General features: G+C 42.5%; 1 protein-coding gene across 1 annotated transcript in view; it reads left to right on the plus strand.

The window, feature by feature from the left end:
• ACSS1 (acyl-CoA synthetase short chain family member 1) overlaps positions 1 to 15600 on the plus strand; it is a 60566-nt gene that overhangs the window by 29390 nt on the left and 15576 nt on the right. The window contains exons 8-13 of the mRNA XM_084829184.1: positions 855 to 947; positions 8310 to 8422; positions 10616 to 10742; positions 13419 to 13546; positions 14177 to 14240; positions 15141 to 15259. Coding sequence (XP_084685310.1) covers positions 855 to 947; positions 8310 to 8422; positions 10616 to 10742; positions 13419 to 13546; positions 14177 to 14240; positions 15141 to 15259 — 644 coding nt within the window. The remainder of the gene's footprint in view (positions 1 to 854; positions 948 to 8309; positions 8423 to 10615; positions 10743 to 13418; positions 13547 to 14176; positions 14241 to 15140; positions 15260 to 15600) is intronic.

The raw sequence follows: 15600 nt of genomic DNA on the forward strand, positions 1-15600 counted from the left end.
GGTCATGGGTGGTCTAAAAGTGAACCTGGTCTGGTGAAAGTGCTGCAGAAGCTGGAATTTGAGCCTTGAGTGCACCAGACAGGAGATTCTACTTAGTTGACAAGGCAAAGCACAAATGCTTGGGTTGGTGCATTTTGCAAGGGTTGGCCATTTGCAAACCTCAATAGGAGGAATATAACTGAGAAGGTGATACGGGGTTGCCTCCTTTCCAGATATCAAGAAAACGCTTGATTGTTGCCATTTCAATTTGTGCACTCATGGTTAGGGGTCTAGGAGAATAATCTGGGAAATCTCGGCTCAAGACATGGAATTCATGACATCAACCCCTCTTGCTCTTTAGGTTCTTTATAGTAACTTCAGCAGATACCAGTCCATGTTTTCCTTGAAAACCTACATGGTTTTCTGCAATTCTCTAGCTTTTTAAAACCATATTCTGTGGTTGAACAGCTGTATCTTATTAAGAAGTTTTTCATTTAAAACAGGGGTGGGCAACTTGTGGCCCTCCAGTTGTGGTTTGACTGCAGTTCCCATCAGCCCCTAGCCAGCATAACTAATGGTGAGGGATGATGAGTGTTGCAGTCTAACGACATCTGGGGAACCACAAGTTGCCTGCCCCAATCTAAATGCACCAACCTTTTTAATTCCATCCTGTTGCTTCATGTCTTATTCTTAATGGGAAGGATGAACAATTTTGAGCATTGTCAGTGTGCTCCCTATAGTCTGCTTTCTACTAGGCTAAATGTGCCCAGTTCTTTCAGCCATTCCTCATATAACTGACTTTGCTGACCAGTTATTAAATATAAAATATTCTCACCAGAAATTACAATTATTTCTTTTACTGCTTTTGATTTTAGTGGGAGAACCAATAAACCATGAAGCTTGGCAATGGTTCTACAATGTGGTTGGAGACGGAAGGTGTACCCTTGTGGACACTTGGTGGCAAACAGGTAAAATAATGGCAGTGAGTGGGCAGTGTTTACTAAAAAGGCATAGTGGAGTGGCTTGTGTATCTGCTAATTGGGGTAGCTGTTGGTCCCAGCCATCAAGCTCGCTAATGATATTGCACACTTGCCAGTTATGTTAATAGGTTTTTGCCAAAAAGGGCAATCACTTTAGTACACACTTGTGCGTTCCTGAAAGTCTGGATTACAGTACATGTCTTAAAGGTGTGCCATCTGTGTCTACGCTATAGATTTAAACCAGTTTCAAAATGGTTTAACAACCATAATTTCCAACCAAAGGATCCTGGGAAATGTAGTTCAAAAGGCGTCATATCTTTTAGCCTTGTGATACGTTCCATGGGGTTTTCTTGGCAAGAATACTGGAGTGGGTTGCCATTTCCTTCTCCAGTGGACCACATTTTGTCAGAACTCTCTGCCATGACCTGTCCGTTTTGGGTGGCCCTGCACGGCATAGCTTATGGCTTCACTGAGTTACGCAAGCCCCTTCGCCACAACAAGGCAGTGATCCATGAAGGGGAGTTCAAAAGGAGCAGTTCTCAAATACAGATTTGTGGGACAAGAATTCTAGAATATGTGTATGGTATTTAGAAATGAAAGAATTTTGTTCTTAGTTTTGCTATAAAGTAGAAGTAAACTAATAAAGCTTAACATTCCTTTAGCACTATGTAGCACAGCAGGGGAAAGCCTTGTGGGTGGAGAGAAAAGAAGGTGTCCTTTATCCTTTCCTCAGTCCTGAAACTCACTGCTCCCCCGCCCCCCCAGCTCTTGTTCCAGGTTGTCTGGAGCCATGAAGAGTACGCTCCAACATTTTGTTGCAGATCCCACCAGTAGTTAATTCAGGTGGCTGAATGCCTATCAGTTTGGAAGCAAAATGGGGCCACTCAAAAATAAGGTAGTGGTTTCTATATACATGGGGATTCCGAAGGTATGCAGAATCATGCAAATACGTAAATTAAATGAGACACTTAAAACAGATTAAAATCTCCAGACAATGATTTTTGGAAGGATCTGCATGGAATGTTAAGTGTCAGTTGTCAGGGGTGGGTGGTGGGTGGGAAAGAAACTGAATGTTGGGGGAGAGAAGAGGGAATTGGTCTGCTCAGGCCCCCAACATCTCCCTGGATGGGGGATATGTGCCATGAGGTTAAAGAACTTCCTTCCCTGCACTATGCAGGGAAATTTAAGGAGGAAGGAAAGGAAAAGGGATACAATTTCCCTTTACTGCTCTCTAGAACCACTCCCCCACCACTATGTAGCTACAAAATAGCTGGTCTTTATAAGAACTTTTAACTAAGAACTAGTGCCTGAATTTGCTTTTTTCCTCTTTTTCCCGAATTCCTTTTCCTTTTGTGTTGTGCATATACTGTAAGTCTAAGCACAAGGACTGTCTTATTACTGATTTTTTCAAGCTTGTCTGGGAGCCTTTTCTGGCTGAAGATCAGTATAAAAATGTTGTTAAATGTTCACTTCAAAACCTCTCTAGCACTATATCACAGCAGGGAAGGCCCCAGAGATGTGGGAAAGGAAAAAGGTGCCCTTCCCCCCATTTCCTGAAACAGTGTCCCCTACCCCCTCTCCCCAAGAGGTCTGAACAGCATGACAAGGCTCCTATTCCAAGTGTTCTCCTGTTAGGGTCTGGAGATACATTGTAAGATTTTGTTTCAGTTCCACTTCTAAAATAATAATGTTGGTCTATCTAGTTTAAACAAATTAGTTGAAAATATAATGATTTTTCCATAATCACTGTTGCTAGAAAGAAGAAATCATAATCTCTCAAAAGCTGATTACTCAGTGTAAAAACAATGTACACATTCTTGTGGAATGTATTATTTCCTGTGGCTATAAATGGTAACGATAACAATAATTCATACAGAGAATTGATTTGCTGTAGTGTTAGCTCAATTGCACATCACACAATCAATTTAAAAATAGCTCATTAATTGCTGTTTATCCTCTCTGGAACATTGCTCTCTGAAGCAGCAGCGTGCCAAAAGATAATCAACTTGAACAGGCATAAAGATTAGCAAATCAGTCTTTACAAATCCATTTGAAAGCATTTGGGTGAGTGGATAAGTGCGAGGGAGATTATGAGAGTGAGATAGAGAGTGTGTGTGTGTGTGTGTGTGTGTGTGTGTATGTATATGTGAGAGAGCGAGACAGAAAGACAGGAAGCTCATCCTGCAAATCTTAAGTGTTCATATATTTGGAAAGTGTGATCAAGCTCTGTGTGATAGCATAGTTTCTAAACCTAATGTCCCAGTGAACCTTGAGTCTTCGGAGCATAGTGTATTACTCTCAAACATAATATTTCTTTCCGTAGTTCCATAGGTTGCTGCCTTATACCAGGTCAGACTATTTGTCCACCTAGCCCAGTATTGTCTACTCTGACGGGCAGCTCCTATCCGGGGTCTCAGGTGGTGGTTTTTCCCATCACCTGCTACCTGATCCTCTCACTGGTGATGCCAGGGACTGAACCAGGGACCTTCTGTATGCAAAGCATGTGCTGTACCACTGAGCTATAGTCCCTCCCCTATTTATCTAGGAGACATATATATAAAAACAGGACAAATAAAACGGTCTCCGTTTAGTGCTGGAACAAAATCAGTTGGCTCCAGGTGAGCCTCCCAGGGAAGACCACTCTGGAGTTCTGGCACCACAGCCAAGAAGCCGCCAGTCACCACCTGCTTTGCCTGTGCAGGCAGGAAGGCCTGCCGAAGGAAGAGCCTCTGAGCCTGAGGTAGACCTTAGTAACTGGCCGGGTTTGTGTGGGAGCAGGTGGTTCTTGTGTTACCCGAGCCCCAAGCCATTGCAACAATACCCAGTGTTTAAAACCCCAAACCCAAGACAATAAACACACTCCAGGATATTAAAGCCCATCACCATGCCAAGAAAATGTGTGCAAAATGGCCTTAGGGCGCTGATTGCACTATTCAAATGTCATTGCACTCAGTAAAGTATATAGCGCATTCAAGTATTCAAAGCACCTCACATACATTATCTCAGGGTCAAACTACATGTTATATTAGATACATAACATGCAGCCCCCTTTATATTTTTGTCTATGTTTTACTTACTGTAGAGTGAGTATGAGGGCCTGATCCAGATCAAGACCGCAGCATTCAGGAAGGGGAAGTTTAATCCTTCCCACCCCAAAGTTGGCCATTCTGTGTGGCAGTTAGTGGGAATGGGGGGCTTTTTTTTTTTTTTTTCACTACTGCTAAATGCTGCATTTGGGTACAATTCCAGCTGGGAGGGAAGGATTAAATCTCTCTTCCCTGCATACTGTGGTCCTGATCTGGAATGGGCCCCCATGTTTACTTGAGAGTAAAATAAAAACAGAAAGCAAACTGCAAGCTGTGTGTCTTGACATGGCATGTGACCCTTAGGCAAATATTAATATCCCCACTGCTTACTTAAGACCATCCACCACGTTCATGACAGGCAATATATGAGATTTAGGGGCTAACTTAACATTACACAACATGCATTACTACCACATGTGCTGGTTGACATGCATGGAGCCACTCAGATGTTTAATCTAAGGATATTTTACTTTGATTCACCAAGCACTCCTGAAAATAGGCACCTTGGTATTAAAGGAATCAAGAAAATGAAGACAAGGATTTTGAAAGAGTAATATGATTTGTTTGTTAGAATTTTTGGGAAGCATGAGCATCTAGCTAAACATAGGGAAGGTAAGAAAGGAATCTGTTCAGTTATGATCCAATTAGAAGATTTCAGTGATCTAGAACACAATGGGTAGCAGAGTTTAGAGCAGGTTTAGGGGTACAAAAGATCATGGGTTGATGTAAGCAAGGAAGAAGAGATCTGAGGGTTGGGGGATGGCTGTTCACTGGTGTGGAATGTAGGATAAGTCATGGTAAGGAAATAATGTTGTGGGGGAAAAGACCTGGCAGCAGTTTCATGGGGAGTTTAAATCTAATGAGAACTGAGATGTTCAGACCTTGCTGAGAATCTTCATTCTTGAATTAGAAGAACAGATGCTGCTGCTGCAAGCAACCAACCAGGAAAAGTATAGTTTAGCCTATCTACTTGCTTGCTTATTTTAGCATCTTTATTTAATTAAATATGTATTTTCTTTAGGGAAAAGGCTCACCGAGTGGCTTATGAAGACCAGTAGTATGACCCTACCCTCAGGTTGACCATCTAAAAGACATGATACACAAGAATGGAAGGGGAGGGGGAGGAAAAACACTAGGTCAGGCACCAGTTCTTAAAGGTACAGTTTGCATAATGACCAGCTGGGACTGGAAACCGTTCAAGTAGCCTGGTGGAATGGCTGCTGCTAGGTGACAGTTTGAAGGAGGCTCAAAGGCAGCTGGTCTCTCAGCAGAAGTGATGGAATAGCCCTACTCCCCTTCTGTCCCTGCAGCATTCTTGAATAGCCTAAAGAAATAGTAGTTTAAAGTACTCACTATGTCTGTGTTTGACAATGCAGGCATTCCTCAAAAGCGAGGATGAGCAGGGCGGCTCTGAGTAGCCAGAACACCGCAGATCCAACAAACATTTTGTTAACGTTGGCATATATTAAGGCTGAGCAGAGAAAAGGAGTTCCAGCTGCCTAATGGACTATGGAGGAGGCACTCAGACATGGGTGGGGAACTGATTGTTGTTGGATTACAACTCCCATCAGCTCCAGCCAGCATGGACCATAGTCTGATGATGGGAGTTGTGGTCCAACAACATTGGAGGGCCACAGTTTCCTCACTCCTGTAATAGGAATTAATAAGAAGAATATACCTGTCCTTAGTCTGCATGGTTTGAGATTGAATGTGCCCAGTAGCAAGAAGAGGGGTTTAGAAAAGCAGAGACTTGCAAGTTTGCAATAGCTGCGTTTGGACATCATGATAACCCATGGTGGCTTAATAAGCTACTCACAGTAGCTTATTTTTTAAATAGTCCACGATGCCCTGCCACATGACTGGGCTAATAAGCTACTGTGAGTAGTTGATTAAGCTACTGTGTGCAATTTTACTCAACCACTCCCTGTCCTGCTGCAGTCCTCTTGCCTGAGCAGTGGTACTATTTCACCTTTAAAGTGCTGGAAGTCTGCAAGATCTGGACAAAATTTCAGACACAGCTGTTCATTCCCCCCCCCCCCTTTACTCTGTTGGCTTGGTCACTTTAACATGTTCTAAAGTGCTAAGCCAGCGAAGAGCAGAGCAGCGGCAGTTTTGACCACTGTTCTCACACACCTCTGTAACTGGTCAAAATAACCCATGGTGACTGCCAGACGACACGATTACCCACGATGGGTTAAATAACCCACTCTGCAGTCCATGGGTTATCAGACTGGGTCATTTTGGCCAAATAAGCCGTCATGGGTTAAAAAAAAATCCCACCAGATGACACAACAACCCACGATAGGTTAATTAACGCATCGTAGGTTATCATGACGTCTGAAACCAGTCGGTGTCTCAGTGAGGATTCTTGGGAGAAAATATTCCCAGTGTATATGATAAATAGTAACAATGGCTTTAAGATATGTTGCAATGATGTGTAATTAGGGCAAACATCCATTACCTCTGAGGATTCCCAAATACCTTTCCCATTAGCATATAAGCCTTTTTTGAGCTCTGATCTCTATAAAGGAAAAAAAAATGTAGGATTGCTATTTTTTGCCAACTGGGCAGCTCTTCCCTCTTCTTTTCCAGCCTTCAGAGTGCAAGCAAGAGGCAAAATCCTTCGAAATGAGTATTAATAAATTAGACATTTCCCAGTAGATCTTCATTTAGTGTAAATTGCCGCTATCAAAGGAATTGCATACATTTATGCCAACTGTGGGATATGGCTTTTATTACTGTAGGGATGATTTCTTTGATTTTATTACCATTGCTTCTTTTTGTGTTCATGTTAGTGTTAGGCTATAAAAGATCTGATTAAGGTTGAAATCTGATTTAACATTTATCCTGATAGAAATGAGGAAAGAATGATTAAGAGGCTCAGTCCTGAACTGAAAATAATCGCAGAAAGCCCATAATGGGTGGGAAGATCTAATCCTATACAATAATAGTATTTTAGTCTCATAAACCGCTTTTCGGCAATCCATTTGAAGTGCTGTGAAAACAGCATGAGGAAGCACATTTTGTAATATCCTTACACTTCTTTCATTGCTGTGGAAATCACTTGCTGGGTGCATAAAATTGGGTTGAATATAATTTTCTAGGCAGCTTCATGGTAGTGGGGGGTTGGGGTTGAATAGAACATGGAGCTTCCCTGTATTTTTACGTGGGAACTGTTTTACATGTTAGGAATTTGGCCCCAAATGAGCCCAGTATAGGCATTTCAGCTCAGTTATAATCCGCAAATATAGGGTAAGTTGGTATGGCCATGGTCTTCTTACCTGATGGTTCCGGTGTGAACTCAGCTGCATGGGCTTAGTACAGTGTGTCAACAAAAGACCTTCTTGAAGGTCCACAAAGTCATGACAGCGTTTATAGGAGGCTGTAGGACAGGAGTGGGAAACATCTTTTTTTTCTATTGAGGACTGGGTTCCCTCGTGGGTAATCTTTTGGGGGTTGCATGTCAGGGGTGGAGCCAAAGCCAGTGGTGGGTAGAGTCAGAACCAAAAATGAGTGGCTCACCCCTTTTCTCTTTCTGCCACCCCTTTTTTCTCTCTGTCTGCCACCCTTTTCTCTCTCTCTACTGCTCCCTTCCCAGGCAGCTGGCTGCCAGGGAAGGGATAGATTGCTGTTGCCAGAAGTCTGAATTGATCACATGCAGAGGGCTTATGAAATTAGGCTGAGGGCTGCATGAAATTTGTCCCAGGGCTGCAGTTTGCCTGCCCATGCTCTAGAATGTGATTGCCTTCCCGAACATACCAACACTCATTCTTCCTTTGTGGACAGTTTGGCGGTCTTATAACATCAGCTAGAAATCTAAGTTTTAACCCTGATCTATGATTGCCCATTGTTGCTCTAGTAGTTTGAGTGGCTGGAGTCAGAAACAAAATTTTCAACCAAAAAACAGTCCCGTTTCCCCTTCCCCTGGCATTTCCACCCATTGCTTATTAAGGAAAACTGTAAGGTTGGGAGAATAATCATATATATAGCAGTTCAGTGTGCATTTCTTGAAGCTGGGATTCTGGTATAGTGATGGGGATCCTGTGGGGAAAGGGTAATCAAATGCCTGGGCTTTAATGAATTATCCGTTGTATATGATAATTGTTTGCAAGGCTGTTTTATTCATTTTCTTGGGGTACAATCCACCTCCCATTGTAATGAATGGCAAAACATTTGTTAAAATGAGGCTACATATTTCCTTTAATTAGAGAAGAGCAGAGGATACATGGATTCAACTGACTTGCCTTCCTCATTATTCTTCCAGAAACTGGTGGCATTTGCATTGCTCCTCAGCCTTCAGAAAAAGGAGCTGAGATAATTCCTGCTATAGCAATGCGGCCTTTCTGTGGGATTATTCCAGTACTGATGGATGAGAAGGTGAATTGAGATATTGTACAATTCTGGGTGTTGAAAATGCAGAGATATTTAGTAGAGATGTCGATTTTTTGGTTTATCTATTGTTCCTAAACCCTCCTAAAGCATTTTAAATGTGTCTTTAAAAACATTTAATAACACCTTAAATATATTGTTACAAGATTGCTTCTTCACTGCTGCAAAGGAGTCTAGAGTTTGAATAAGAATGGTTTAAAGGGGCCAGAAGGACCACTTAAGTTTTTTGTACTGGTCAAACTGCCAGCCAAGCCTGGCCATACCTTCATTTTGTTAGGGAGATTGCTGGCTAAATGGCCAGTAGATGCTCTGAATAGCTGTATAGTCCTGGACTGTTCTGAATAGGGTCACACCTTTCTCTCCCCACCCCAGCTAAAGATAATGTAATCTAGGTAGGGGTGTGTGTGTGTGTGTGTGTGTGTAGAAAGGAACAAAAAAAACAGTTTGAGATGGGAAAGGGACAAAGGGCACTTCCAGATGGGCAGCTAACAATCAAAAGACATTGTGCAGTTGTTCCCTCTTTTCCTCTTTTGTGGAAAGAAAAAGGAGGGAAGAAGTGGTGGGAAAACATGGGACAGTTCCAAGTGAAAGATCATGTTGTCTGATCTCCCATAGAAATTGCATGAATGAGGCAGGGTGATTGCATGCTAAAAGCACCCGGAGAGGGCAGATTTTCTTGCGCTAAAAGCTAAATGCATTTGGGAACATAGAGGTGTCTCTTTCTGGGGATCTGGTATGAGGTAACTCTTCTGTTGCCTGATGGAGTGTAATGCTGTGTACAACCAATGCTCAACATGTATATTTGCAAATAAACTCAAATGCTACAGAAACATCATAAGCTTCTCTTTACAAAGGAAGCCACACTCAGGTAAGCAGTGCCTCTGGAACGTCAGGCAAGTATAATAGTATGTTTGTTTAACATGCATAGAGCTCTAGCTCCCAGTATCAAGGTATCTCTTCAGAATCACTCCTTTTCAAATGGTTGTTTACTATGTAAGTTTTGCAAGTCCTTCTCACTCCCACAGTTCAGCTTCGCTCAACTTCATTCCAAAAAATAGGACATCTAGCTTTTCATCTCATCTAGTTCTTTGAATAGCTTATCAAGACCTCACCCTGAGGTCTTTGCCAGTCCCATGGTCTGAGAGCCATTAACTTGAGATACTAAGGGTTGAACCTGGGACCCTGTACATACAAAACACGTGCTCTGCCATGGGCCCTGACCTGGGAGACACCTAAATCAACATCACACATTGAGTCATGTAGACAGTATGGTCCATGTTGACCCTGCCATCTTACATCTGTCTGTCTGCTCAGGATCAGTGCAGGCTCATATCAGAGTACGAGTAGCTTGTGGGGATTGAATCCACTGAGTGTGTCCAATGACGGCGGGTGGGGTAGGGTGGGCAGGACAAACATCTAGATATGTCATAAAGGCTTTACATTATTCACTGCAACAACTGTTTCCTTGATCTATTCCCATTTGAAGATGAAGGACTGAGAGAAATTGGCTTGCCTGAGGCTACCTGGTAGCTGAGCTGGAATTTGAAAGCTGGTATCTTTTAGGTTCAGGGCCAACACTCTTAACTTTAGCCAGATGTCTCCAGATGTTTTGGACTAGAACTCCTATAATTCCAGACAATGGGCTGTGCTGATGGGCTAAGGATTTATCCGAATCATCCGGAGGGCACCAGGTTGAGTAAGGCTGCTCTAGCCATACTGGCTCTGCATTGATTTATGGACCTAAGATGCTGTTTGAGTTCTCCGGGTTAGTATAACTAACTCCAGGAGATGAATCAGCCCTCCAGCAGCACTAGAGGAAGGCAGGTACATATCATCTCCTTACCCCTCCTTGTGCTATAAAATAAATTAAGTATTGGGTGGGAAGTGATATTTCATTGTGTTCCAAGAGGTCATATCTCTTTTCCCACCCTCCCACCCCCTTTAAAAAAAAGTTACTTTGTTCATATCTCTGGGCATGTTGTATACGCCATATGTTGTTTTTGACAAGCACTTGGATTTGGAAAGAAGGCTGTGGTTCTCTTGCTGGTCCTAGTGTTAATACTGCTGATGTGCTAACTCATAGGTGTTAATGGAAAGCACAGTTAGGCCATTCAGCTCAGCTTCTGAGACATTTCTGTTTCATAGTCACGTTGACAGTCTCTTTTGTGCTTGGACCCCTAGGGGAAAATTTTAGAAGGCAATGATGTGTCTGGTGCTCTGTGCATTGCACAGCCCTGGCCTGGTATAGCACGGACTATCTATGGAGATCATCAGAGATTTATAGATGCTTATTTCAAAACTTATCCAGGTAAGAATGATGAAAAGAAATCTTGGTGCAATTAGTGCACATCATTATTTGCATAAACTGCTGGCTTTTTTTCTTTTGACATGTTGTACAGTTAATGCTGTTTTATCTGCACTTAAAAACAACAAAAAACAAAATTCTGTACCAGCAAGTTCTTGTGCTAATTAAAGCTGAATCCTGCAACCTGTACCAGTCATTAAGCAAATGTGTATAGAAAGGCAATGTTGATAAAAATGAATATTTTGAAACATCTCTGCTGATTTGATATAGAATCATAGAATAGTAGAGTTGGAAGGGGCCTATATGACCATTGAGTCCAACCCTCTGCTCAATGCAGGAATCCAAGTCAAAGCGTCCCTGACAGATGGCTGTCCAGCTTCATCTTTAATGCCTCCAGTATGGGAGAGCCCACTACCTCCCTAGGTAATTGGTTCCATTGTCGTATTGCTCTAACAGGAAGTTTTTCCTGATGTTCAGCCAGAATCTGGCTTCCTGTAACTTGAGCCCATTGTTCCGTGTCCCGCACTCTGGGATGATCGAGAAGAGATCCCGTCCTTCCTCTCTGTGACAACCTTTCAGGTACTTGAAGAGCGCTATCTTTCTCCCCTCAGTCTTCTCTTCTCAAGGCTAAACATGCCCAGTTCTTTCAGTCTCTCCTCACAGGGCTTTGTTTCCAGTCCCCTGATCATCTTCATTGCCCTCCTCTGCACCTTTTCCAGTTTGTCTGCATCCCTCTTAAGGTGTGGTGCCTAGAACCAGACACAGTACTCAGGATGAGGCCTAACCAGTGCTGAGTAGAGGGGAACTAGTATTTCCTGGGATTTGGAAGCTATACTTCTATTAACGCAGGTGAAAATATCATTCGCCTTCTTTGCAGCCACATCACATTGTTGGCTCATATTCAGCTTGTGATCTACAACAATTTCAAGATCCTTCTCGCGCACAGTATTCTTGAGTATCCCCCATCTTGTAACTCTGCATTTGGTTTCTTTTTCCTAGATGCAGAACTTGGCATTTATCCCTATTAAATGTCATTCTGTTGTTTTCCGCCCAGCGCTCCAGCCTATCAAAATCACTTTGAATTTTGTTTCTGTCTTCCAAGGTATTAGCTATCTCACCCAAGTTTGTGTCGTCTGCAAATTTGATCAGCATTCCCTGCACCTCCTCCCCCAAGTCATTAATAAAAATGTTGAAGAGCACTGGGCCCAGGACAGAGCCCTGAGGTACCCTGCTCGTAACCTCTCCCCAGTTGGAGAATATCCCATTGATAAGCACTCTTTGAGTCCGATTCTGTAGCTAACTGTAGATCCACCGGATCGTTGTTTCATCTAGCCCACTTTGAGATAGTTTGCTCATCAGGATATCATGGGGCACTTTGTCGAAAGCTTTGCTGAAGTCGAGGTATATGATGTCCACAGCATTCCCACAGTCCACAAGGGAGGTTTCCTGATCAAAACATGAAATCGGATTTGTCTGGCAAGATTTGTTCGTGACAAATCCATGTTGGCTTTGAGTAATCATTGCATTGTTTTCAAGGTGCTTACAGATCGATTCCTTGATCATCTGCTCCAGAACTTTCCCAGGGATTGATGTCAGACTGACTGGTCTGTAGTTCCCAGGTTCCTCCTTTTTACCTTTTTTGAAGATAGAGACAACATTAGCCCTCCTCCAGTCATCTGGCACTTCACCCATCCTCCATAACTTCTCAAAGATAAAGACTGTGGTTCTGAGAGCTCTTCTGCCAGTTCCTTTATTACTCTAGGATGCAGTTCATCTGGCCCTGGAGATTTGAACTCATTGAAAGTAATTAGGTGTTCCTTGACCATATGACCTATCAATCTCAAGCTGAAATCCTGCCTCTTCGGCCCGTACTTTGCCCGGGGGCTCATAGACCTTCTTTCAGGAGAAGACTGAGCCAAAGTAGGAACTGAGCACTTCTGCCTTTTCTTTGTCATCTGTTACCATGTCATATGGACCTGAATGCTAGAGCAGAAAGAAAGTTGATGGGAAATGTGCAGTTACATAAGGATAGCACTTGAATTTCAAAACTGTAAAACCTAATTACAGACTATTTCAGACTATTTCACTTGTTCCTTCGGATAGGGATATGCTGCCCCTACCCGAAGACTCTCTTGGCTCCTCTGCCACCTGATCCTGCTGACCAGGCAGCTGCAATGGCAACCTCTGGCGAACTGCAGTGATGGCACTGAAGTCAGTGCAACAGAGAGCACAGCACAGGAGCTCCCCACTCTGGCAAGCGGCTGTGGTGGCACAGAGACTAAGGCCCCTGGGTCCCATTTTCAAAGTTCATGTTTTCAGACCCTGACCCCTTCCAGTTCCTTGGTACATGTACCCATAACCTGCATGTGTTAGTAAATATGTTAAGTTTGCTATGCATATACATTATTAGATGTACATAGTATAAGAAAATTGTAGTGTGTGATGTAACCTCAAGATCATTTTCTCCCATTATTGTTGTTATTACCAGTGAGTAATTATAATTACCAATGAGTGATTATAACCCATGTACAACATACACACACCAATTTTCCACAGGAGTAACGTGCAGTACCTTTTAAGAGCATTGTGAATTTAAGAGCATTTAGTGTGTTAAGAGCACAGTGAACTTAATAAACGTGCATCAACACTTACTGTCACTACGTCTGTTTGTCACTGCAGGTTATTATTTCACAGGTGATGGTGCTTATAGAACTAAAGAAGGCTATTACCAGATAACAGGGCGAATGGACGATGTCCTAAACATCAGTGGACACAGGCTTGGAACTGCAGAGATTGAAGATGCCATGGTAATTCCTGGGGGAAGGATAAGTGTGGGTGCCAGTAATTCTCTTATGTAAGGTGATTTGGTCATAATCGATCATCAAGGAGCAGCATTAATGTATACGGTTTTGGTTTTAGGGCTGGTTTACACATGTATATTCATTTATGCTTTTATTGTGGCATTAAGTGACTTCCATGTGTGAATGAGCCATCATGGATTAGTCACCACAGGTGGAACTTCTGTCACTCTGTGTCAACTCAAACACAATACTTACAATGGAGAAGGCTCACATATTTGGCCAAGTGTCATCAGTTGATGCAAGGTCAAGGCCTGGGTTTCCCAAAGGATGAGTTGGTGAATCTGTATCTCTTAGTACTACATCAGACTGCATGTGAGGGTACATAAAGAAAAACACTTGGAGGAGCGTTCCATCATGCGAGCCCTCACCTGCTGCTTGAAGTGGTATCATTGAGATACAGCTTTATCATTTACTGTTTGTGACAGCTAGGTCCATGTGGCATATATACATGTACGTATGAAACAGCCTTTTGGCATCTGTTTATACAGGTTTTAAAGGAAGGCATAGGTTAAACCAGCATAGATGCATAGCTTGGTTTTCTTTTCTTTTTTTCCTAATTCATCTTTTTTTTTAAAGGATGAACACCCCGCAGTACCTGAAACAGCTGTGATTAGTTTTCCCCATGATATCAAAGGGGAGGGTAAGTGACTGGAATGTTTTAAAGCTGTTATTCAAATATTTAATGTCATGTTTACTAATTGCCTTTTTAAGGTCCAGGTATGGAAACCTGGTTAAAGGAGGAAAAAGTGAATAGATCCCATTCCAGGTGTTTGTGTTGCCAGTTTGATCAGTTCTGCAGAATCAGGACTGGAGGGTGGTTTTTCTTCCTACCTATTACATTTCACTGCATAAAAATGAGGCTCCTTTGAGGAATCTTGCGCAAGTAGCAGTCATCCTTCAGGGGTCTGATCCTTCGTTTCCTTTCACTACATAAGGAAAGCATGTAGAATAATCTATTATTCAGTGACATAAAGTGTGATTTATTTATATTTATTTTATTCTAAATTACGTTTAGGCTGCCTTTAAGGGTAGAATCATCGAGTCATAGAACAGTAGGGCCGGGAGGGGCCCGCAAGGCCATGGAGTCCAACCCCCTGCTCAGTGCCGGAGTCCGAGTCAGAGCATCCCCGACAGGTGGCCGTCCAGTAGAACATTCTCAAGGCAGTGATGTGGTTTGGCCTCAAACCTATGCACGCTTATCTGGGAATAAGTAACATTGAACTTAACAGGACTTAGGTCTGAGTAAACATACCTAGAGTTGCATTGAAAGAGTATTTTCACAAGTAAAGCTGAAGTCATTTGAACTTTACTTTAAAAAAAACACACACAGTGAAACAGCTGCATTCATCAGAACAACATTCTTAGAATCCCTTGTGAAAATACCTTTAGACCTAAAAGCTTTCAGGCCAGATAGTCACCTGTATTGCATTGAGTAATGGATTATTCTACATGGTCTATCTTGCATAGTGAGGAAGAGTGCCCCACACATGTTGAAAAGCACGTTATTGTACAGTAAATGAATTCTGGTCCTTTCTTACAGTTGCATTTGCTTTCATTGTGCTAAAAGACAACACGGCAAATCCAGAAATAGTTACCAAAGAGCTAAAAGCAATAGTTGCCTCCAAGATAGCTAAGTATGCTGTGCCTGATCATGTTCTGGTAAGTTCTTCAGGATGATAGTCAACATTTTAAACTGTTACAAAACCATTTATCTTTAATAATGTCATGCTCTCCTCAACCTACAGGGAGTCAATTGGGACTGCCTGTGGCACTGGGGACAATTCCTAGGGGAGGCTCAAACATTTATTAGACCCCTCACAGATTAGCTTGTACATATCCCTTGATTCAGTCAAGGTACCTGTTGCCCATCTTTTCATCATTTTCTTCAGTGAAATGGGAACAGCTCATGTTGGGTGGGTGAGGGCTATTAATGACTAATATGGCTTGGGCAATGTTATAGGCCTATATTTTTGACAGGCTTTTTTTTTTTGGTCTTCATA

Source organism: Heloderma suspectum, chromosome 1 (genome assembly GCF_057233095.1).
Source record: "Heloderma suspectum isolate Gila_16-S chromosome 1, 16-S_ref, whole genome shotgun sequence".
NCBI classification, from domain to species: Eukaryota; Metazoa; Chordata; class Lepidosauria; order Squamata; family Helodermatidae; genus Heloderma; species Heloderma suspectum.